The 21610-nt window shown below is 58.4% G+C and overlaps 2 protein-coding genes across 3 annotated transcripts; one reads left to right on the forward strand and one right to left on the reverse strand.

Moving 5' to 3' along the window:
• Positions 1-3054: 3054 nt before the first annotated feature.
• On the forward strand, positions 3055-6888 carry RCC1 (regulator of chromosome condensation 1). 2 transcript variants are annotated; one of them, XM_062635019.1, is made up of 10 exons: positions 3055-3134; positions 3443-3526; positions 3629-3816; positions 4061-4240; positions 4327-4423; positions 4694-4816; positions 5035-5190; positions 5522-5641; positions 6053-6205; positions 6417-6888. In XM_062635019.1, the coding sequence occupies exons 2-10, from the start codon at positions 3454-3456 to the stop codon at positions 6590-6592; spliced, it is 1266 nt and encodes a 421-aa protein (XP_062491003.1). In that variant the 5' UTR covers positions 3055-3134; positions 3443-3453; the 3' UTR covers positions 6593-6888. The 2 variants fall into 2 exon arrangements, with proteins under 2 accessions (XP_062491003.1, XP_062491004.1); XM_062635020.1 differs by having other exon boundaries at positions 3090-3151; positions 3450-3526.
• A 4829-nt stretch (positions 6889-11717) lies between these two features.
• Positions 11718-19201, reverse strand: OPRD1 (opioid receptor delta 1). The gene is made up of 3 exons (XM_062635021.1): positions 18861-19201; positions 13877-14226; positions 11718-13241 (listed from the first exon to the last, which is right to left on the reverse strand). The coding sequence occupies exons 1-3, from the start codon at positions 19058-19060 to the stop codon at positions 12709-12711; spliced, it is 1083 nt and encodes a 360-aa protein (XP_062491005.1). The 5' UTR covers positions 19061-19201; the 3' UTR covers positions 11718-12708.
• Between the last annotated feature and the right edge of the window lie 2409 nt (positions 19202-21610).

The raw sequence follows: 21610 nt of genomic DNA on the forward strand, positions 1-21610 counted from the left end.
TGGGTGGGAGCAATCCCAGGCACAGCTACAGGTTGGGCAGAGAAGAGATTCAGAGCAGCCCTGCAGAGAAGGACTTGGGGGTGTTGGTGGATGAGAAAATGAACATGAGCCGGCTTCAGTGTGCGCTCGCAGCCCAGAAACCAACCGTATCCTGGGCTACATCCAAAGGAGCGTGACCAGCAGGTCATGGAGGTGATCCTGCCCCTCTGCTCTGCTCTTGTGAGACCTCACCTGGAGCATTGTGTGCAGTTCTGGTGTCCTCAACATAAAAAGGACATGGAACTGTTGGAACAAGGCGAGAGGAGGCCACGAGGATGCTCAGGGGCTGGAGCACCTCCTGTATGGAGACAGGCTGAGAAAGTTGGGGCTGTTCAGCCTGGAGAAGAGAAGCTGTGTGGAGACCTCATAGCAGCTTCCAGTGTCTGAAGGGGGGCTATAGGGATGCTGGGGAGGGACTCTTCATTAGGGACTGTAGTGACAGGACAAGGGGTAACGGGTTAAAACTGAAACGGGAAGTTTAGATTGGATCTAAGGAGGAAATTCTTTCCTGTTAGGGTGCTGAGGCACTGGAATGGGTTGCCCAGGGAGGCTGTGAATGCTCCATCCCTGGCAGTGTTGGAACAGGGTTGGATGAGGCCTTGGGTGATATGATTTAGTGTGAGGTGTCCCTGCCCATGGCAGGGGGGTTGAAACTGGATGATCTTAAGGTCCTTTCCAACCCAAACTATTCTATGATTCTATGAAAACACAGACCAATTGCCAGCTTGGTGGGGCTGTTCACGGGATCCCTGTGTGTAGGTGATGAGCACAACACAACCATGCTTCTTCCTTCACCAAACTACCAACACCTGACAACTGACTCCTGGTTCCAGCTTTTTGTCACTGTTCTACTTTGGTTCTCTTAACAGTGAATAAATAGTCCAGTACAGAACAAAAGCAGTAGAAAATCACCTCAAAACTCTGTTTTCAGTGAAAAATACATTCAGCACCTGATAATAAATAGAATGGAATGTCCTAATAAGCCATATTAAGAAAGCTAAAGAGCGCCTATAAATATAATATCTTAGAAAAGCAAACCTTGCAGAATTATTTATTAACACATACATTGGTAAAGCTTGACATGTCTTGAAGGTATTCAGCCAGCTGATTCCATGTCAGTAAATAACAAAGCACAACAGCACAATAGTCAAAAATTACAATACACACACCAGGTAGGTGACCTGGCTAAACCCCATAGACCTGAATGAGCTCACAGGGAAACACTGTGCCTTACATACCCCAGTCAACACCCACAGCCCCTCCCTCAATGCCCTGGGGCAGGGGTGCGCTGAACCATCAGTGGGATAAAAGGGGCAGGATGAGGCATGTTTGCTTGTTGGTCTGATGTCTGTAACACAGAAAGGGTCAAAGAGACAAAATGATTCTTCAATACAGCAAGACCGGCAGCATTTTCCCCAGCACTACATCCATATTCCAGGTAGCCCAAAAGCAGGCACCACCGAGACAGCAGAAGGATGGGCTTCTGAATGGCAAAGCAAGGGTGGATTGCCACGTTGGTGGGGCACTGTTCCAGAGCTCACTCTGTGTAGGTAACGCTAAGCACCAGCTTTATGTCCTGGGGTTTTGGCTGAGGGAGCAGAGGCTGGACATTTAAACTCCGTGAGGTGTGCTCCACGACACCCGATAGCAGGCACCGGAGAGGAAAGGCAGTACAGAGATGGAGGTCTAGTTTTAGGTGGGTAAAGGAGGAGCAACAGCAATGCTGACACCATTGCGGAGATCACTGCGTGTACAAGAGGCCCAGCACCAGCTCCCTCCTGGCTCTTCAGCTGTGGGAGCAGGGGTCAGATGTTTGCACTCTGGGAGCTGTGCTTCAGGTTGCCCAAGGGCAGGCAAAAGACATTACAGGCAGTACACAGAAGGAGATTTAAGCATCAAAATGAGGAGTGAGAGCAATGCTTGTGGAATCATTATGGAGCTCACCACAGGTAGAAGATGCCCAGCGGCAGCTTTCCCTCCTGGCTCTTCAACTGTAGGAGCAAGGGCTGCACATCCACGCCCTGTGAGCTGTGCTGCAGGATGCCCAGGAGCGGGTACCAGAGAGGCAGTGCGCAGATGGAGTTTCAGGTTTAGGTGGGAAAGGGAGGAGCGAGAGCAATGCTGGTGGCACCATTGCGGAGCTCACCACGTGTAGAACATACCCAGCACCAGCTTTCCTTTAAGCTGCTAGCACAGAAATGAGGCCTGCTTTCCCAGCACAATGGTTGTCCCTGGAGCTTGTGCATCTCTGAAGCCTAACCTTAGCCTACCTCAAATTTAAGGCACCACCATGGAGATGAAGCCTGCAAGCCCAACAACACGGCTGGGGCGGATGAAAAAGGTGTTGGAGATCACCGCAGGTAGAAGAGCCCCAGCAGCATCTTCTGTCCTGGCTCCTCAGCTGTGGGAGCAGGGGCTGGACACGCCATGCTACGGGATGGCTGGGAGCAGGCACTGGGAAGTTAATGTCTGCATTAAAGCCTTCACCTTTCCCTGTTAGTGCCCCCCATCCCTCACTACATGTCCTAACCCTTCCCCTTCCCTTCCCCTTCCCTCCCGGCCTCCCTGCCGTCCCCTTCCCCTTCCCTTCCCCTTCCCCTTCCCTTCCACTTCCCTTCCCCTCCCCTCCCCTTCCCTTCTCCTTCCCCTTCCCCTTCCCCTTCCCCTTCCCCTTCCCTTCCCTTCCCTTCCCTTCCCTTCCCTTCCCTTCCCTTCCCTTCCCTTCCCTTCCCTTCCCTTCCCTTCCCTTCCCTTCCCTTCCCTTCCCTTCCCTTCCCTTCCCTTCCCTTCCCTTCCCTTCCCTTCCCTTCCCTTCCCTTCCCCTTCCCTTCCCTTCCCTTCCCTTCCCTTCCCCTTCCCTTCCCCCTTCCCTTGCCCCTTCCCTTCCCCTTCCCCTCCCTTCCCTTCCCCTTCCCCTCCCCCTCCCTTCCCTTCCCTTCCCTTCCCCTCCCCTCCCCTCCCCTCCCCTCCCCTCCCCTCCCCTCCCCTCCCCGTCCCGAGTCCTCCCCGCCGACAGAGGGCGCTGTGCCCGGCTCCGCGCCGTTCCGCGCATGCGCAGTGCGGGGTCGGTTGGCTCCGGTGGCGGCGGAGCGGAGGTGGGAGCGCGGCGGGGGCCGGAGCTGGAGCGGGAGGGGGGGGGGGGGGAGCGGCGGCGAGGAGGCGGCGGCGGGAGCGGGGGGGTCCGGCCGGGGCCGCTCTCGGTGCTGCGGGCAGGGCGGGCGGGAGCGGGGGGCCCAGCGCGGGCCTGCGCGGCCGCACGTGTGGCGGCGCGGGCGATTCAAACGGCTGCGGCGGGCCCGGGCCCGGCTCCGTCCTCCCTTGTCCCGGTGGGGAGCAGGGGTCGGTGCTAGGCCGCAGGTGGGGGGGATGAAGGGGGTGCCCCCAGCAGCGTGCCTGTGCTCAGATCCCAGCAGCATGCCGAGGAAGCGCACCGGCAAGAAGAGCCTGGCGCCAGACCAGGAGTCTCCCGGGGGGAAGCGGATTAAAGGTGAGGGGAAGCCCCGGGAGTTCTCCCTCCCCGCTCCCAGCTGTGCTTTCAGGGCTGTTTCCCCCATTCCGTGTGCTATCTGCAGCGTTTCTGTCCCCGCAGTGTGCCACGCGTCCCACCGCACGCAGCCCGGGCTGGTGCTGACGCTGGGGCAGGGCGATGTTGGCCAGCTGGGCCTGGGAGAGGATGTGATGGAGAGGAAGAAACCAGCCCTGGTGTCCCTGCCGGAGATGATCCTGCAGGCGGAAGCTGGGGGCATGCACACGGTGTGCCTCAGCCAGACAGGGAAGGTGAGTGCAGCGTGGGCTCGGGGGCTGAGCCGCGCTTCCCTGCGAGCTCTGGGCTGTGTTCGGGAGCAGGACGCATCCTGCTCTGCCCGGATGCGTTGCTCACTCCAGCTCTGGGGATGAACGTGGTCTTCACGCTGCGGATCACAGCGTTTGTGGGGCTCCAAAGGATAACTCAGCCTGGTCGGTCTCTGTCCCCTCCTGCCCCTCTGGGAGCTGTCCTGAGCAGCTCGCTCTCTATCTGCAGATCTACACCTTCGGCTGCAATGATGAGGGTGCCCTCGGGCGAGACACCTCGGCAGAAGGGTCCGAGACCACGCCGGGGCTGGTGGAGCTGCAGGAGAAGGTGGTGCAGGTGTCTGCAGGGGACAGTCACACGGCTGCGCTGACGGAGGACGGCAGGGTTTTTGTCTGGGGCTCCTTCCGGGTACGTTGATGCCTTGCACGCTGCAAGCTCTGCCCATGGTCGCTGCTTCCGTGACTCACGTCCCTGCAATCTGTGTCTCCACCCAGGATAACAACGGGGTGATCGGCTTGCTGGAGCCCATGAAGGCCAGCTCCATCCCTGTGCTGCTCCAGCTCAATGCACCCGTCATTAAAATTGTCTCAGGTGAGCAAGGTCCTGGTGTGTGTGTGGGTCAGGCTGGTGCACGAGGCCTTGCCAACCCTTAGGAGAAGGTGAAGATACAGAAGTTCCATGTCCTTTTCCACCCTCTTGGCTGTTTGTCTTCTCTGGCTCTTGAGAGAGAATGGACATTGTGTCTCCTCCACCCCTGAGCGTGTTGTTAATATTTGACCCAATCTGATGTAAGGTGCCTTACAAGAGTGCCCTGACTTGTGGCCCTGCAGGGTCAAAGCACTCACCCTTGTCTCTTCCCAGGGAATGACCACCTAGTGATGCTGACGGTGGATGGTGACCTCTTCACGTGTGGCTGTGGCGAGCAGGGCCAGCTGGGGAGAGTGCCAGAGCTCTTTGCCAACCGAGGAGGAAGGAGAGGTCTACGTGAGTTACTTTGGTGCTTGGTGGCACCCAGTGCTGCATCCTTTGGTCCCAGCTCTGCACTTTGCAGAGGAGCAAAGAGCCCCAGTCCCTTCCCCTTAAAGAAAAACCTTCTCACTCAAGGGCTCCTGTGTGGATTGAGTTCAGTGAGCTGGATTTGAGTGGGAGGAAGAAGGTGTAAATCATTAGTCCTCCTGTGACACTGTGTCTTCTGCCCTCAGAGCGGTTGCTGATCCCCGAGCGCGTCCCTGTCAGAGGCAAAGGCAACAGAGGCAAATTGCGTTTCCAGGATGCCTTTTGTGGGGCTTACTTCACTTTTGCCATCACAGAGGAGGGACACATCTATGGATTCGGCCTCTCTAACTACCATCAGCTTGGTGAGCTTTGCTTCCAACCCTCCAGATCTGCCTGCTTTGGTCTGGATGTGGTCTTCCCAGTCCTTGACGCCCTGGGCTGGGGCGGGGGGACACTGCTGGGTCCTGAACACCAAGTACCCACTGAGCACACCAGAGCTGGGAAATTGTGGTTGGGGGGTCACCCTGCAGAGCTTTGGGTTTAGATCCCAGTCCCTGCAGCCAGTGGGGTTGAGCATTGATGTGGGGGCTGTGTTCGTCTCTGGTGGGGTGGATGGCTCAGTGCTGGTGCCTGGCCTGAGCTGCCCATGCCTGTGGATCTGATGTGCCTGGGTTCGTGTGTCCCACCCTGCAGGCACCCAGGGCACCGAGCCCTGCTTCTCCCCACAGAACCTGACGTGCTTCAAGAACTCCACCAAGTCCTGGGTCGGGTTCTCTGGAGGGCAGCACCACACAGTGTGTGTGGACTCAGAGGGTGAGTGCTGGCGGGAGGGGCAGGCTGGGGTCGTGCAGAGCAGGATGGGGGGAACCCATCGAGGTGCCCCTCGTCCCTGCTGAGAAGGTGTTGGGGTGACAGTGACGTGCTGGAGCCCTCCCAGGTCCTGTGTTCAGGGCAGCAGCAGGGCAGTGAACGTGCAGCAAAGGGCAGGGTGAAAGAAACCGGGAGTCTCTTGTGAGCTCTGCTCTCCCAGGCTCAATAGTGTGTCCAGGCGTGTGTTCACCCCCTTGATTCTGGGAGGCTCAAGGGTCTCTGTGCCACCCTGCACCTCCTGGTTGGGAGCTAGGTTGTGGTTGGGAGCAGTGATGCTCCTCCATGACTCACACTGAGGGGCTGTGTCCTGCTGCGTGCTGCTTTCTCACCTCCTCTGCGTGTGTTGTCCTCCAGGGAAAGCCTACAGCCTGGGCAGGGCAGAGTACGGCCGCCTGGGCCTCGGGGCTGGGGCAGAGGAGAAGAGCACACCCACAGTCATCCCTGAGCTGCCCAGCATCTCCTCTGTGGCCTGCGGAGCTTCGGTTGGCTACGCTGTCAGCAGTGACGGTGAGTGCTTGGGAGCGCTGCCCTTCATCCACCCTTCCTGCCCCCCTTGCCTTGGCTGGGTGTGATCAAACACCTCCGAGTTGCAGGTGCTGCTTCTCTTCTCCCTGCTGTATCTCTGGCACCCATCACTGAGCTCAGGGTCTGGAGTCCCCTTGGGTTTGGCTGCTTGGTCCCTTCCCATCAGTCAAAACTTGCATCACCTCCCTTGCAGGCCGAGCGTTCGCCTGGGGCATGGGCACCAACTACCAGCTGGGCACAGGGGAGGAGGAGGACGCCTGGAGCCCTGTGGAGATGGTGGGCAAGCAGCTGGAGAACCGCACGGTGCTGGCCGTGTCCAGTGGCGGGCAGCACACTGTGCTGCTGGTCAAGGACAAGGAGCAGAGTTGATGAAGCGACAGCTCAGCTGAGCCCAGTGGGATGACAGGACCTGCACACCCCCCCCGCCTTCCACCTGGGGCGGGTGACTGGTTTCCAGCTCTGGTGTCCCATCACTGGCAGGGGGAGGGCAGGAGGCTCCCGGAGCTGGGAGCAGACCCCGTGGCTGGAGCAGGGCTCTTCAGGGGTGCTCGTGGTTTCTCCCTGCGTGTGTCTTGTCTTCCCACGGTGCCCGGTGCTCTGTCAGCTCCCCCAGGTTGGCTTGGTCCTAAATCAATCTCAGTGCTGTGGCTGGATGGGTTTCCCAAGTTGTTGTTCTCTGGTGTTTGAAGTTATTTCCTGGCCTGGCAAAGCTGAGGGCCTTGTTCTCCACTACACAGCAGGATTTGAGCATCAGGCTTTCGAAGGCCCCCATGTTCCAGCCCCATAACCTAAACATCTTTTACCTCTCCAGCACGGATTTGTCTGTTGGCACCCGCTGAACCCCTCTGGGCTCAGTCTGGGGGGAGCTCCTTGCCCAGGGGAGCTCTCATCTCACACCAGTGCTTGGTGGGGACTTGCTGCCGGGTGTCTGGGAGCCTGTGGGGGGAATGCTGCCGGATCCACGCTGTGCACCGTGCCTGCTGGAGAAGGGAGGGGGGACTCCTGCCTCCCACCCATCGCCACTGACACAGCTGAGCCAACCCCAGGCAGCGAGGCTGGGAGCACGTTCCCCTTCTCCCTGCTGCCTGGAGCAGCCGCCCCCAGCGCTGCTGTTTGCAGTCCCACCCTTTCCCATTCCCTTTGGAAACCCAACAAAATCCATCCTACGGGTGGGGATTTGGTTAGTTTTAACTTGTTTTCCTCTGTCCTCTGCTGAGGAAGGAGCTGGATTTGCTGTTAGGGCCTTGCTGAGAAGACAGCCAAAGCACAGCTATGCATGGAGTCGCTTGAAACAGCGGGGCTCCAGTCTCCATCCAGCTGGTCTCGCTGCCTGTGCCTGGCCTGCCCCATCTTCTCTTTCCACGCTGCATTCCAGGTACCTGGACTGAGAAGAGGGCTCTGCAGAGTTTCGGTTTTATGTGTTAAGTTATAGCAATAGGAGGAAGCTGGGGGGGGCGTGTGGGGTGTGCAGCTGGGGCTTGTCCAGTGCTTCAGAATAAGTTGGGTTTTCTAAAGCAAATGTATTTTGGTTGATTGAGGAAGAGAGGGGAAAAGAAAATGTAAACTTTTAACGTTTGGAATAAACAGTTTTGATAAACCTGGGGCTCCCTGTGCCTTGGAGGGGTGCTAGGGCCACCCTGTGGGTGCTGCGGTGGTCGCATCCTGAGCCAGTGCTGAGCACGGGTGTGCAGTTGTGGGACACGGCCGCGGGATGGCAGCAGGAGAAGGTGATGGGGATCCGGATCGCTGCCCTGGGAGAAGGGGCAGGGAGAGGGGATGGTCCCTGCCTGCGGGACCAGGGCAGGGATTGTCCCCCTGCGCTGGGCACTGGTGAGGCTGCACCTTGAACCTGTGTTCAGCTCTGGGGAGACACTGAGGAGCTGGAGCGGGGCCAGAGAAGGGCAATGGGGCTGGTGCAGGGCCTGGAGCACAAGTGTGATGGGGAAGGGCTGAGGGACCCAGGGGGGTTCAGTGTGGAGAAGAGAAGGCTCACAGGGTACCTGATGGCTCCCTACAAGTGCCTGAGAGGAGGATGGAGCCAGGAGGGGCTGGGCTCTGCTCCCAAGGAACAAGGGATGGGACAAGAGGAGACGGCCTCAAGCTGCACCAGGGCAGGTTTAGATGGAGCTGAGGAACAATTCCTGCCCCAGAGGGTGCTCGGGCACTGGAACAGGCTGCCCAGGGCAGGGCTGCAGTCGCCGTCCCTGCAAGGGTTCACACCCCATGGAGACGAGGCCTCAGTGCCATGGGGCAGGGGTGGCCTGGGCAGTGCTGGGGTAAGGGTTGGACTGGATGAGCTTAATCCAGCCTGGTTGATTGTGTAGTTCTGTGCTTGTCCCCACCACCCTCCCTGTTTGAGGGCCATCCCCGGTGTCTCTGGGCTTCCAGCACCACCTCTCCCACCACAAAAAGCCGGGTTTGTGTTTGGTGGCTGCAGTGCTGGCCTCCAAAGGGCTCTCTTCTTTTCCCATGTAAGGATGAAGTTGGGGTGTGGGCCCATGGGAAGTGTTTTAATGCCAAGGATGGAGCCTGGAATTTGCCGTCACTTAATCTCACGGCTAATGCTGCTCTCCAGGGACCATCACCCTCTGTTTGATGCTCTGCTACCAGAAGTGACCTGCTGGTGCTGGCTACCTGATGGGGAAGTTGCTTGTTGTCCTGGGCCTGATACCCAGCAACAAGCTGGGAATGTCTTGTTTCCAAAACCAGCACTGGTGTTTTCCTATCCCTTCCAGGGGAAAAACCCCACCCTGGGTTGCTTTGCCACCCTTTTCCCATCAATGTCACTGCAATGCAGTTGGCTTTGCAGAGTTCTGCTGCTTTTCATGTGTCTTTGAACCTCACCAACCTATTTATAGCTAAGAAACGCAGAGAGAGACTTGATCAAGGGGGATGTGGGACTCCTCCGGCACTGGGGCAACGCTGATGAGCTGCTGTGAGCCAGGAGCCCCCATCCCAGCGCTCCCACTGCTCCTCATCCCTTTGCATCCATCCCCCAGGTAAGGATGGATGGAGCTGGTGGTACCATCCTGCGTGGTCACCCCAGTGCTGGATCCTACCAGGAGCTGATGCGGGTCCCTCCTCCATCCCCTGCAGGGATCGTTCCCATTCACCCATCCGTGAGGGGCTGCTCCTGGGAAGGGGAAAACGTTCCCTTGGGAGTCGGTATTTTCAGGAAAGAAGAGGAAAAAAAGGGGCTGGGGAGAACAATAAGGTTGAAACTCTTGAGAGCTGATGAATCAGCTGTCATTGTCTTGGAGCTGGAGTGACACTTCAATGGGAAGTCGCTGGGAATTGGGGGAAGGATGAGCCCCCGCACGGGGGGGAGAGGGTGGCTGAAGGAAAACAGCTTAATTGAGGAAAGGGAAGCGTCTCATTAATGAGGTTTTGCACCAGCAGAGCGAGGTGGGGGTGTTTTGGGGCTGAGGAGGAGGGATTGGGGTCCTGTGGTGGGGTTGGGGGCGGACCGTGGTGCACAGCTGAGGTTCTCCATCACCAGACCCTTTGTCATTGCCAGGGGGGTCTTTGATCAGCGGCTCCAATCCTGCATTCCTGTTCCCCATCTGTTGCTATTGGAAGTGCCTAAAAGGCTTTTACTTTAGAGACAAAAGACGGGAATGTGGGATTTGGGGTTTTAGCATCTACAGAGGATGAGCCCTGGTGTTGGGAGGCTCTGTTGTCTCTGGAATGAAAGCGTTTTGTGTGGTGGGAGTGGGGATGCAAAGGAAATCTACCTCTGCCCTGCTCCTGTGGGATCTGCTGGGAGGGAATTGCATCTTCCAGAGGGTCTGGGGATGCTGAGTTGATAGCTGTAAAATCCCAGCCCAGTTTGGGTTGGAAGGGACCTTAAAGCTCCTCCAGCTCCAACCCCTGCCACGGGCAGGGACCCCTTCCACTGGAGCAGCTTGCTCCAAGCCCCATCCAGATTCCTGTCATTAGGCTGGGAATCTGGGCCAGTATCTTACAAAAGGCCAAAAATAGGGAAAACTTCTCAGGCCATCCCTTGGGGAGCAGGATCCTGGGGACACCAACACCCCCCCTCCGCATGCTCCCCCCGGTCCCATGTGGCAGAATTTAGGCCTAGAAATGATTCCTGGTGTTGGGTTTTCCCTTTTCCATGAGCAGTTCCGAGCCAAGCAGCGGCTCTTCAGTGCTGAGAGCCTGAACCCAGCCCCGGCTGCTGGGAGCTCCCACCAGGAAAGCCGCCTGCCTTCATTTCCATGTGCATAACAATGCAGGGACAAAGTCAGCCTAAACCTGCCGAGCAGACAAAGGAGCACGCAGCTTCCGAGTCCATCACACGTGTAGGGATGGAGCCTTGTGCTCGGGTGGATTCATTGGGAAAGGACCCTTGCTGTAAGAGCAAACGTGATGTTGGGCTGTGGAGACGGTCCCTGCGTGTAGCCTGGTACAGAACAAATACCTTAAACTCCCAATGACTGAGGAGCAGCGTTACCGGCCCCAGCACCGCTCCGGCTGCATCCGCACTAACCCCTCGTTACAAACGTCATCGGAGCCGCAGCTGGAGCTGCTGGGCCATGAGAATAGAACTGCATCGCCCCTCCAGTGCCCGTGGGGTGGTGCAAGGGCTCCTGGATCCCGGGGCTTGCAAAATAACCTCGGCTTGAGGGGCTCCGGCTGTCCTGGGGCTGGGTTTTCCCAATCCAAAGCATGAATCGAGAGGTAGCTCCTTTCCCATCACCCCCAAAACACCACCCTGCGGGGGGCCCGGCTCATTCCCAGTGCCCCAGGGTCAAAGGAGAGCTGGAAGGTGCTCGCTAGCTCTGGTTTTATTGATTTCTTGCTGTAGAAAGCAGAGTTCCTGGGCAGAAATGACACCGAAAACCCAAAATCACAAGGGCTGGAGCTGGAAATATCGGCTGAAGCACTTGGTGAGGTCCCAGCTGTGCTGGGGACCTGGCGGATCCCAAGCTCCATCACACACAGGGGGTGACCTGGCATCACTTCAACTCGGACAGCTACAGGCAGATATACAGGTATATACACAGAGGCATACAGGGTGCCCTCCAAGCTGCAGCACGGAGCGAGGTGCCCTATCCATGGGTGATGGGGGTCACCTCTCCCTGGCCCCCCCAGTGTCTCTCGGCACCTCTGTTGCTGTGCTTGCAGACATTGCTTTCCCGGCCTTGATCTGGGGTCGGTATCCCCAGGGGACACTGAGGGGGGTTACATCAATGATCTGGGGCCATCACATCAAGAGTTAGAATCACAGGAATTAGGGGTTTAAATGGAGCTCTCCAGCTGCGGTGCAGCTGGGCGCTGCTGAGGGGTTTGCCTCCGGGTGGAAGTGGAGAGCTGAAGGGAGGACTCCACATCCTTCCGACACCTTCAGCTCTCTTCTAGGGGGTTTTCCCCCAGTTCCTGCCCTGGAGCCGCTCCTGCCTTGTCTCTTCCATCCAGGGAAGTGCTGAGCGTAAACCCCCTAAACCTCTGCCTCTTGTGGGCTGTGGGTCCTCCCTCAGTGCTTGGGGGTGATGGAATGAGGGTGATGTTGTTTCCCCCCATCTTCTCCATCCTGTCCTTTCGGGCCCTGCTAAAGGGGACCCGGGCAGTGCTGTTGTCCATCCCTCAGCCAGCAGGCAGGGAAGTCCTGTTGGACTCATTCCTTTAGCACTCCTCACGTCCCCCAGCTTGCTCCCTTCATGGGATCTTTCTCAGCCTTAGCAGCTTTGGAGGCAGATGGCTGAGGAGCAGTTCCCTGTCATCCCGATGGATGCTGGGCATGGAGAACCTGGCATCAGCCAAGATGTGCCCTGCTTTATGCCCTGCCTTTATCCGTGTTCCCAGCATCACATCTGTATCTAGGGCTGCCCTGGCTGCAGTTGGAGGTCTCTAAATGATACAGTGATGACATGAACAGCACAAAGCTGTCCTCTGGGGACAGTCCCAACGTGGAGAACTCCAGTAACGGTTTTCCTATGGATGTGGAGCTCTTTGACAAGGGTCTCTGAAGTGGCATCATTTTCTCCTCCTGTCTCTGGCTGGTTTTTGGACCCAGGGGGATGGAGCGAGGCCTCATGATGTGGCAACACCCCCGGCACAGTCCCCTTCGGCCACGGGAGCGTTTCCCCTCTTGCCATGGGCTGTGATGCCATCGTGGGCCGTGCAGGAGAAGAAACTCATAGGCATTCATTCGTGGTGTCCCAGTGCTTGGGCCGTGCCTTGGACCCTTGCTGTGTGTATGGGGCTGGCACATTGTCCCTCAGTGGTGGGAGCAGCTCTGCCTGGGCTGTGCCTCCTGTTGGCCCTCTCCATCGCTCGCTGAGTCCTGACTCCCTCGTCCCTGCTTCTCCGGGATGGAAAACTCCTTTCCAGTCACTCTCCCTCCGTGGGAGCACAAAGCCAGTGGCAGGGCCGGGGCCACCGCTCTGCTACAGCTCCGTGGTGGTGACCTGGGTCACTTCTGAGCGCAGGTCATCCCCCCCGTGGCCCCGGCAGCCCCGCTGCAGCCTGCCCATGCCTAGTCATGCCGGCTTGGAGCGGGCTTCCGAAGGGGTGCAGGTGGAGACGCGCTCCCGCGTGGTGCTCCTGGCCCGGGAGAAGCTGCTGTGGTCCAGGCGGGCTCGGAAAGGCAGGCAGAACTCTCGGAAGCACCTCTTGAAGTTCTCATCCAGGAAGGCGTAAAGGACGGGGTTGAGGCTGCTGTTGGTGTAACCCAGGGCGATGCAGAAGTGCAGGCTGGCCACCACGTAGGGGTTCTTCTTGTCGATGTCCACCAGCGTCCAGACAATGACGAAGATGTGGATGGGCGTCCAGCAGATGATGAAGGCTGCCACCACCACCAGCACCATGCGCGTGATGCGCCGCAGGTTGCGGTCCTTCTCCTTGGAGCCCGAAAGGAGGCGGACGCTCTTCAGGCGGAGGATCATCAGCCCGTAGCAGATGGTGATGACCAAGATGGGGACCAGGAAGGCAAAGATGAAGACGCAGATCTTGGTCACGGTGTCCCAGTAGATGGGAGGGTCGGGAAACTGGAGCGTGCACAGCACCATTCCGTCTGTGGAGGAGAGAGCGATCAAAGGAGGAGCCAGGGCAGTGTCTGGTTTGCTTTCTGCTCAGTCACGGCTGGGCATTGCCCATGCCTGTCAGACACCTGCAGAGATACCCAGGACCTTGGTGCCAAGGGGATGCAGTGGGTGCAGTGACCCAGGGACTTGTTCCCTGCAGGGTTTCCTGGGCCATCCCCAAACTGGCTTCTCCCAGCCCCCGTGGTGGACGTGTCCCCATTGTACCTTCCACTGAAACGGGTCTGCCCAGAGCTTTCCTGGAGCCAAGGGCCTCTCTCCTAGCCCCTGGTGTCCTCACACAGGATCTCAGTGTGGGCCAGGCTGGGGACTTGGCAATAACACCGGGGGTGGGCTTAGGCACCTGACTTGCACCGCAGGAGCTGCGGAGGGGCATTGGTTCCACTGGAAATGCGGAAGGGGTAGGACAATTTCTGGGACAGTTTCCAACCTCTGCAGCTAAGATGGACAATAAAACCATGCCCGTTTTCCACGGCTTATGGTCCCACGAAGGGGTGTCCATTGCTAAGCTCGAACCTGCTACAAGACCAGGTTGCTTGGGTTGGATAGGTCACGCCTGGGATGGACAGATGGGACAAGAGGGGACCTTACCCCAGCAGCCACTTGCCTTTTGACTTGGTGACAGCCATGGCCATGATGGGCACCCCGATGAGGGAGGAGAGCACCCAGATGCAGACGTTGATGATCTTGGCCTTGGCTGGCGTGCGGAAATCCAAGGCCTTGACCGGGTGGCACACGGCGACGTAGCGGTCCACACTCATCATGGTGAGGGTGAAGATGCTGGTGAACATGTTGTAGTAGTCAATGGAGAGCACAACTTTGCAGAGCAGCTTCCCAAAGGGCCAGGTCTCCATCAGGTACTTGGCACTCTGGAAGGGCAGGGTGCTGGTGGCCAGCGCGTCCGCCAGGGCCAGGTTGAAGATGTAGATGTTGGTGGCTGTCTTCATCTTGGTGTACCTGGGGGTGGCAGAGCAGGGTGGTCAGGGCGGGATCACCGTGCCCAAGGATGTGTGTGCACACTCAGTGTGATGAGCAGCAGGCACAGCCTGGCTTTGCTGGCTGCTTTCAAGGTGCCATCACCCTTAGTGAGGTGGTGATGTGCCCTCCTGCAGCACCGATATGCTCATGGATGGTTTGGGTTGGAAGGGACCTTAAAGCTCATCCAGTTCCAACCCCTGCCAAGGGCAGGGACACCTTCCACTAGAGCAGCTTGCTCCAAGCCCCATCATTGCCTTTATACAAAGGCAATCTGAATTCATTTCAGAGAAGTCACTTCTCCAATGACATCAATTCACCCCATTTCCGTGCGGGAGTTGTGCAATGTCCTTTACCTCCCAAAATATCCTTTATCTGATTTTCCAGGCAGTAAATCCTGATTCTCTCCCTTGCTTCCCTGTCGAGTTGACTTGCAGAAATTGGATGGATTACACCCGGAAAGAAGCCATCTGGAAGCAGCCCAATTAGCCAGGCTATTGCTCCAGAGCCTTTGGAGAGGCCAGTCTGCCTTGGCCATGGCATGGAGCACACTGGTTCTGCTCCCTGTCACATCACGGTGAGAGGAGCACCCAGTCCTGAGTGCCAAAACCCTTCCTGTAGGGATGAGGCAGTTTTGGTGAGGACCAGGGCTGGTGGGCATGGGTCCGTGTCCTCAGAGCCCCCAGCCCTGTTCTAGGTGATGCTTTGAACGTCGTGACTGGTTGGAAGTGGATCCCTGCTGCTGAGGGGGGGTTTGGGGGTCCCCAAAGGGCAGTGGGTTGGGGTTGGGGCAGCTCAAACCCTTCCCTTGTGCTCCCTTCCAGCAAGTTGTTGTTGTTCAGAGCAGCCTCCACAGCCCCAAGCTCATTTAGATGCACCCTAATTAAGCAACGAAAGTGTCAGTTTGAACACAGGCATCTCCATGCACGGATAAACCTGCCTGGAGCATCCCCAGCCCGGAGGCAGAAAGGAGACAACCCCTTGGTTGCTGAATGAGAGGATGCTCGACACAGCTCATGGAAAAACCCTACCGTGTGATGGGGTGCATGGAGGAAACTGGGGTGAGGAGCTCCTATCTCGGATGGTTGCTGCTCTGCTGCCCTGGCCAGAGACCAGGAGAGCAGGTTGATGTAGGAAAGATGTTCCTAGGCTTGGTGGTACCATCCACCCCTTCCTTTTAGCCTTTCCTCCATCAGAGGATGGAGACTCTTTGGGTTACACTGATGGAAGCACCAGGGGCTGCAAAACCTATTCCTCACTGGAAGAGCAGCACTCAGGTCCCTTTTCATTTGCCCTGGCTGCAAATGGCAGCCCCTTGCCCAAGGGTGGAAATATTAGAGTTCAACTTGATTTTATTTTGAAATATGGCATTAAAAAAAGAATTGAGAATGTCTTTTCCTTGGAAAGTCCTCTCTGGTGTCATTTTCATTTCTCTTTTGTGTTATTTTCACTTCTCTTTGGTCTTATTGCCAGGTTTTGCCTCACCTAGATGAAAAGCTAGTCATTTTGGGTAGATTCACACTTCTTTGATCTCTGCTTTGTGAGTACAGTGGGGAAAACATCAGTTATACACACTGTGCTCTGCCAGGCATGTTTGGCTTCTCCAACCCCAGCCAGATGTGCCAGCAGTGGGGGGACAGGGCTGGATCCCCCTCCCCAGGCTGTGCTGGTGGGGGGAAAGCATGAATGGGGATGACTGGGGTGATGGGGATGATGGGGGTGATGGGAATGATAGGGATAACTTGGGTGATGGAGATGGTAAAGATGACTGGAGTAATAGGGATGACTGGGATGATGGGGTGATGGGGATGATGGGGTGATGGGGATAATGGGGATAACTGGAGTGATGGGGATAACTGGGGTGATGGGGATGGTAAAGATGACTGGAGTAATAGGGATGGCTGGGCTGATGGGGATGAGGGGGTGATGGGGATGAGGGGGATAACTGGGGTGATGGGGATGGTAAAGATGACTGGAGTAATAGGGATGGCTGGGCTGATGGGGATGATGGGGATAACTGGAGTGATGGGGATGATGGGGATAACTGGGGTGATGGGGATGGTAAAGATGACTGGAGTGATAGGGATGGCTGGGCTGATGGGGATGAGGGGGTGATGGGGATGACAACTGAGCCCCAGGAGTTGCGGTTTCAGGGCAGGATCCAGCCCCTTCCAGGATTAGGCTTCAGGTCAAACCCACTGCACAGGGTGGGGGGGTCCGTCCTGTTGACCCCCCAGCGCTGCAAACAAAGCTGCCTCTCCAGAGAAGAGGTTTCTCACCCGCAGCAGAGCTGATGGAGCTCCCCAGGCTGCCAAACCCATCGCAATTAAACAAGTGCCTTGATTGGGAGCTGACACACTTGAAGGAAACAATCTGAAAGGCGCTGATGGAGAGATGAGCCTGAGGGGATGGGGCCAGCTCAGGGCAGCTCAGATTCCAGCTGGGCTCCCAGGTAGGGAGCTCTTAACTCTCCAAACCTCTTGTCAAATACAGAAGTGACAGAAACCACCTGGAAAACCCCTGGGGCAGCGCTGGGTGCAGCAGTGCCGATGTGGGAAACTCAGTGCTGCATCCCCAGGCACCCAGGGCCACCCCTGGCAGCAAGGTCTGAACCCGAGCTGGTCCCGTTTCACAGCCTTACCCTGCATGGACACGGCTTTCCTGTCCTAAACCTTGCCAGCAAAGCCCTGCGGAACCACGTAAGGGTCAAAGGCACGTGTGGGGCTCTGTGCGTCTGCAGCCCCTCCTGTCCCAGGGGCATTTATTCACTCCTTGGGAAACGTGTTTCATCCCAGTATCAGTTGGTGGGCGGGAAATGGGGGCAGCTAGAAGCCCTGACGATGGGATCTGTGGATGCTCTAGAGCCAGGCTCTCTAAAGCGTGGGTACCATTAGGTTACTCAGTGAGTTCAATCAGGGAGATGTTGTTTGCACATGGAAGCTTTCTCTGTTAAAATGCCCCCCCCCCCCTCAGAGAACAGAGCCAGCTGGAGGGGGCTAAGGACTCTCATCCTTCACAGTGACAACAGACCTGGTGGATGTCTCTGCAAGAATCACCTTCATTTGTTTTTCCAGACCAGGACTGGCTTTGAAAGCTGCTTGGAGTGCATGAGAAATCCCATTTGGTGTCAGGGAGGGGCAGTGAGTGAGACCCCCATCCCATCCCATCCCATCCCATCCCGTCCCGTCCCATCCCATCCCATCCCGTCCCGTCCCGTCCCATCCCATCGCATGCCATGCCATGCCCATTGCCCACTCCCTTGGATGGTTACAGACAGACTGCTGGGCATGGGAACATTGCCCCATGGGAATGTTTGAGGCTGGTTTCCTTCTCCCCGGTGACTCACCACATCCATCTCATGCGCACGCAGTGCCAGGCTGCGCTGACCTCCTGCCAGCATCGCTCTGCTCTGAAAGTGCTGGGGGGGAATGGCTCTAAACGGGCATTTGGGGGGGGGGGGTGCCTGAATCCAGCCACAAGCACCAGGGGGATTCGGCCCTCGCTGGGGCTACAGCAAGCCCTGGGGTGATGGGAACTGGGATTAACCCCATGGATCCGGGGCCCCCTCTGGTGTGGGTGCTGTGAAGCCCATTGCCGACAGTGGTGTGATGGGGAGCACGGCTCCTGCCCCTGCTGCTGCTGGGGCCACGGAGGTTCTGTGCTCTGCAATGTTTGGCTTTATCATCATGTATTAACCACAGCCCCAGCCGGGTCAACCCTTCTCACCCAGACAGGGTCATCACTGTCCTGGACAAAGGGGCTGTTCGTACAGGCAGGAAATGTTGCACCCCAGCACAAGCGTTAGGCTGGGTACAGCAGCATCTCCCTCCTGAGAAGGGGGGCATTGAGGGGTCCTGTTGCCTGTTTTGGGGCGCAGAGACCCAGAAGACCCAGCTCCCTGCACAGGGAAAGCCTCGGCAGAGGCGCCTCTGCAAGCCGAGGTCCTGCACTGGCGCCTGGTTTAGCCACTGCAAAGCTGGATGGGGCCAAAGTGGGGTTCAGGGTCCCCCAGGACCTGCTGCTGGAGGCGGTAGTGGGTGTTGGGGGGCAGCTTGGCCGTGGTGCGAGCTGGGTTGGGCGATGCGGGCTCCGGCTCTTTGTTAGAGAAACGCCAGAGTCAGCGGCTGCAGCAGCAGGAACAGGAGCTCCCAGCGGAGCCGGGAATGGGCTGGGTGGTTAATTCATGCTGTGCGCATCCCAGGTGCCAGCGATGGAGTGGGCAGGCACCAGCGGAGCCTCTGCCTGGCTGTGGGGCTTGGGAGGCTCCCTGTGAGCGGGGCAGCTCTTGGTGGTGCCATTCGTGTGCTCCCTGCTCCCAGCGCACGGTCGCTTCTGCTGCTGGCTCAATGACAGCACACACTCGGTCCCGGTGCACCCTCGCTCCTGCTGCTGGTTCACCCCTGGGGGACGCTGGGTCCCGGCGCACCCTTGCTGCCATCGCTCGCACACTCAGTGCACGCTCGCTTCTGCTGCTGCCTCGCACACGGCGCGCACCCAGTCCCGGGACACGCTCACTTCTGCCTTGTCTCCCGCACGTGGCGCACGCTCACCCCCGTCTCACCCAAGCGGCACCGCTCACCCCCGTGCGCGCTGCCCGTGCCCCCCGGGGCTCTCACCTCACGATGCCGTACATGACCAGGACGTTGCCCAGCAGCCCCACCACGCACACCACGGAGTAGAGCGCGGTGATGACGATGGCGATGAGGATGGAGGTGGCGTTCTTGGCTTGCGCTGCCTCCGTGCCGTTGGCTCCGGGCAGGGGGCCCCAGGCGGTGCCGTTGCCCCAGGCGGTGCCGGCAGCCGTGGGCAGCTCCATGGCCCGCAGCCGAGCGCCGCGGGTTCGAGTCCCGCTCCCGGCCGCAGCCGCCGCCTCTCGCCCGGCGCGGCGGACGGGGGCTCTTTATACACCCGCCGAGTCCCCCGAGCCACGTGCCCGGCGCTGCCCCCACCCCTGCCTGCCTCTTCCTCCTCCTCCTCCCCCCTGCCTGCACCCCCTGCCTGCTCTCCCCGCTTCCTGCCGGCTCTCCCCACCCCGCTCCTTACCTGTCCCCCCCCGTCCCTGCCTGACGCCTTCCTCCCTTCTCCCTCCGTGCCAGCGACAGGTCCTTGTCTCCCTCCCTGGTCTCTATTTCCCCCATCCCTGCCTGCCTCCTCCGCCCTAATCCCTGTGTTCCCCACATCTCTGCTTTATCCCCTTCATCCCGCTCTTCCTGCCTGCCTTTTTCCCCACAGGTCCCTACCTGCACCTCTCACACACACACCCCCCCCCCCATCCTTGCCTCCCCCCCATTCCTGCCTGCGTTCCTCGCCATCCCTGCTTTATCCTCCTCATCCCACTGTTCCTGCCTGTCTTCCTCTCCCCATTCCCTGGCTGTGTACCCGGTCCCTGTCCCTCTCTTGGACCCCTGCCTGTCTTCCCCCCTCCCATTCCCTGTCCCTGTGCCCTGCAGCCCGGAGCATCCCGGGGGGCTCCGGGCTTGATGGAGTGGATTCGGGGGGCGAGGGGGGGTGCGATGGATCTCGGCGCCGTGGCTGGATCGGGATTTCTTTGTCTGGAAGAAGGGGGGAGCACAAAGAACCCCCCTCTTGTCCGCAACGCAAAGCTGGGCTCTCCCTGACCCCCATTCTCCAACCGCCTCTCCTCTGCCTCCTTCTCTCCCCCCATATACTGGGGGGGGGGTGGGGGGTGGATGGGTTGGGGGGATGTTGAGGGAGGTTGGGGAATTTGAGAGGGTTTCAAAGGATTGAGGGATTGGGGGAGGGAACTGAAGGGATGCAGTTGGTGGGGGGCTTTGGAGGGATGGGGGGAGATCGGGGGGGACGTGGGGGTTTGCTGTGGGGTGAGGGGTTTGGGGGGATGCTGAGGGGTTTGGGGGGATGCACTGTTCCTCCTGAGTGGAGGAAAAATTCTGGGGGGTATGGAGGGGGGCTGGGGGGGTAAAGAGGGATGATGGGGATGCTCCCCATCCTCGGGGACCCAACGCATGTGGGGGCCATGTTTGGGGTGTCTCCATCACCTCTTTGCTTTGGGGCTGGTTCATTCCTTGCCTTGTGTGCCGGGCTTGGCTGGGGAGGGCAGTTTGCTGCAGTCTGAGGTGCTTTGGGCTGGGGAGGGATGGAGCAAGGGACAGGGACCATGAAGCTGGGTCAAGCCTGGAGCTGGGCTTTGCAGTCTGCGCAGCTCCTGCAGTGTCAAAGCATCCAAACCGTTCATCAAGAGCCTCGTCAGAAGGCCCGAGAGGGAATTAGCAGCTTCTCATTCATCAGCTGGTTCAGATGCTAAACAGCTCCTGGGCCGCTGCCGAAGGAGGCAGCGGTGACGTGCGATGGTTTGTGCCGTTTGGCTTTGGTGGCAATGCTCCAGGAGGGCTCATGGGATGGGGACAGACAGGGATTGGGAGCACGGAGATGGCTTTGATGTGCTATGACAGCTCGACGTCCTGCGCTTTGTTCCTCATGGGATGCATCAGCCTCTGCCCGGACGGCGTTTCCATCCATCCATGCGATGGTTCCCCAAGGCCAAGCAGGGCAGAGGCACGTGTGTGACAGCCAGGACATGGGCTTTAAGCACCTTCCCAGGGTGACAGCAGCCCCCCAGGCCCGGAGCAAGGCGCTGAGTCTCTGCTGTGCACATCTCTGACGCAGTCCTGCTGCCCAGCGCTCCCAGCGGGAGGCAAACGTCAGGTCGGGAAGTGCAAAACAGCTTTTGAGTAGTTATGAGGAGGGTTCATCCCTCCGCTTGGCTCCAGGCACAGCCAGAGACCCCCCCGTGCCCCTTTAACAAAGGGTTATCCGCTGGTGTCTCATCGTCCTGGCAGGTTCCAGCAAACGCATCCGCTCGGCTCAGCTCCGGCGTTTGAGTTCCCTCATTCCAGCTGGAATGCTAAAAATACACCCGGTGGGTGCATCAGATACATGGGAAGCCTTTCAAGGGCTTTGCTGCCCATCCAGCTGTTGCTGTTCCATGGATGGAGGTGCCAAACTTGGGCAAACTGAGGCAAGGAGGGCACGTTGGACGGGAGAGCATCACCCATGCCCCAGGACCGTGCATGCAGGAGGTGAAGTGATGGCTCCTGCGAGTCCTGAGCCCCATCTCTGACACTGCTCAAGAACAAGGGAATTCTCTTTGTACCCTGAGTTTTACCCATGCCCCTTTATTGTGGGTCAAGTTCTGCTTTCCTCCTCCTCTTGGGAAGCTCTCTCTGGCATCACTGTAGCTCTTATTTTCTCCTCCACCCCCTGGATAGCAGTGGGGTGCTGATTCTCCCACTGCATCCAAACAGGAGGAAAGGAGTTAAAACAAACTGAGGTGATGAGGGTGATGCTGAGGCTGTCAAAGAGGAAACTTCATCCTTGACATGGGGTC

This window comes from Pezoporus occidentalis, unplaced genomic scaffold (assembly GCF_034315485.1).
Source record: "Pezoporus occidentalis ecotype Australia unplaced genomic scaffold, CSIRO_AGI_Poc_V1 ctg445, whole genome shotgun sequence".
Lineage (NCBI taxonomy): Eukaryota > Metazoa > Chordata > Aves > Psittaciformes > Psittacidae > Pezoporus > Pezoporus occidentalis.

Excerpts from the sequence above, each read along its gene's own strand:
- RCC1 (XM_062635020.1), top strand. The coding sequence starts at position 3,090 with ATGCGCAGTGCGGGGTCGGTTGGCTCCGGTGGCGGCGGAGCGGAGGTG. Across the intron at positions 5,191-5,521 it reads CTCTAACTACCATCAGCTTG|GCACCCAGGGCACCGAGCCC; the intron begins GTGAGCTTTGCT and ends CCCACCCTGCAG. Across the intron at positions 6,206-6,416 it reads CTACGCTGTCAGCAGTGACG|GCCGAGCGTTCGCCTGGGGC; the intron begins GTGAGTGCTTGG and ends CCTCCCTTGCAG.
- OPRD1 (XM_062635021.1), bottom strand. The coding sequence starts at position 19,060 with ATGGAGCTGCCCACGGCTGCCGGCACCGCCTGGGGCAACGGCACCGCC. Across the intron at positions 14,227-18,860 it reads GTCATGTACGGCATCGTGAG|GTACACCAAGATGAAGACAG; the intron begins GTGAGAGCCCCG and ends TGCCACCCCCAG. Across the intron at positions 13,242-13,876 it reads GGCTGTCACCAAGTCAAAAG|ACGGAATGGTGCTGTGCACG; the intron begins GCAAGTGGCTGC and ends TCTCCTCCACAG.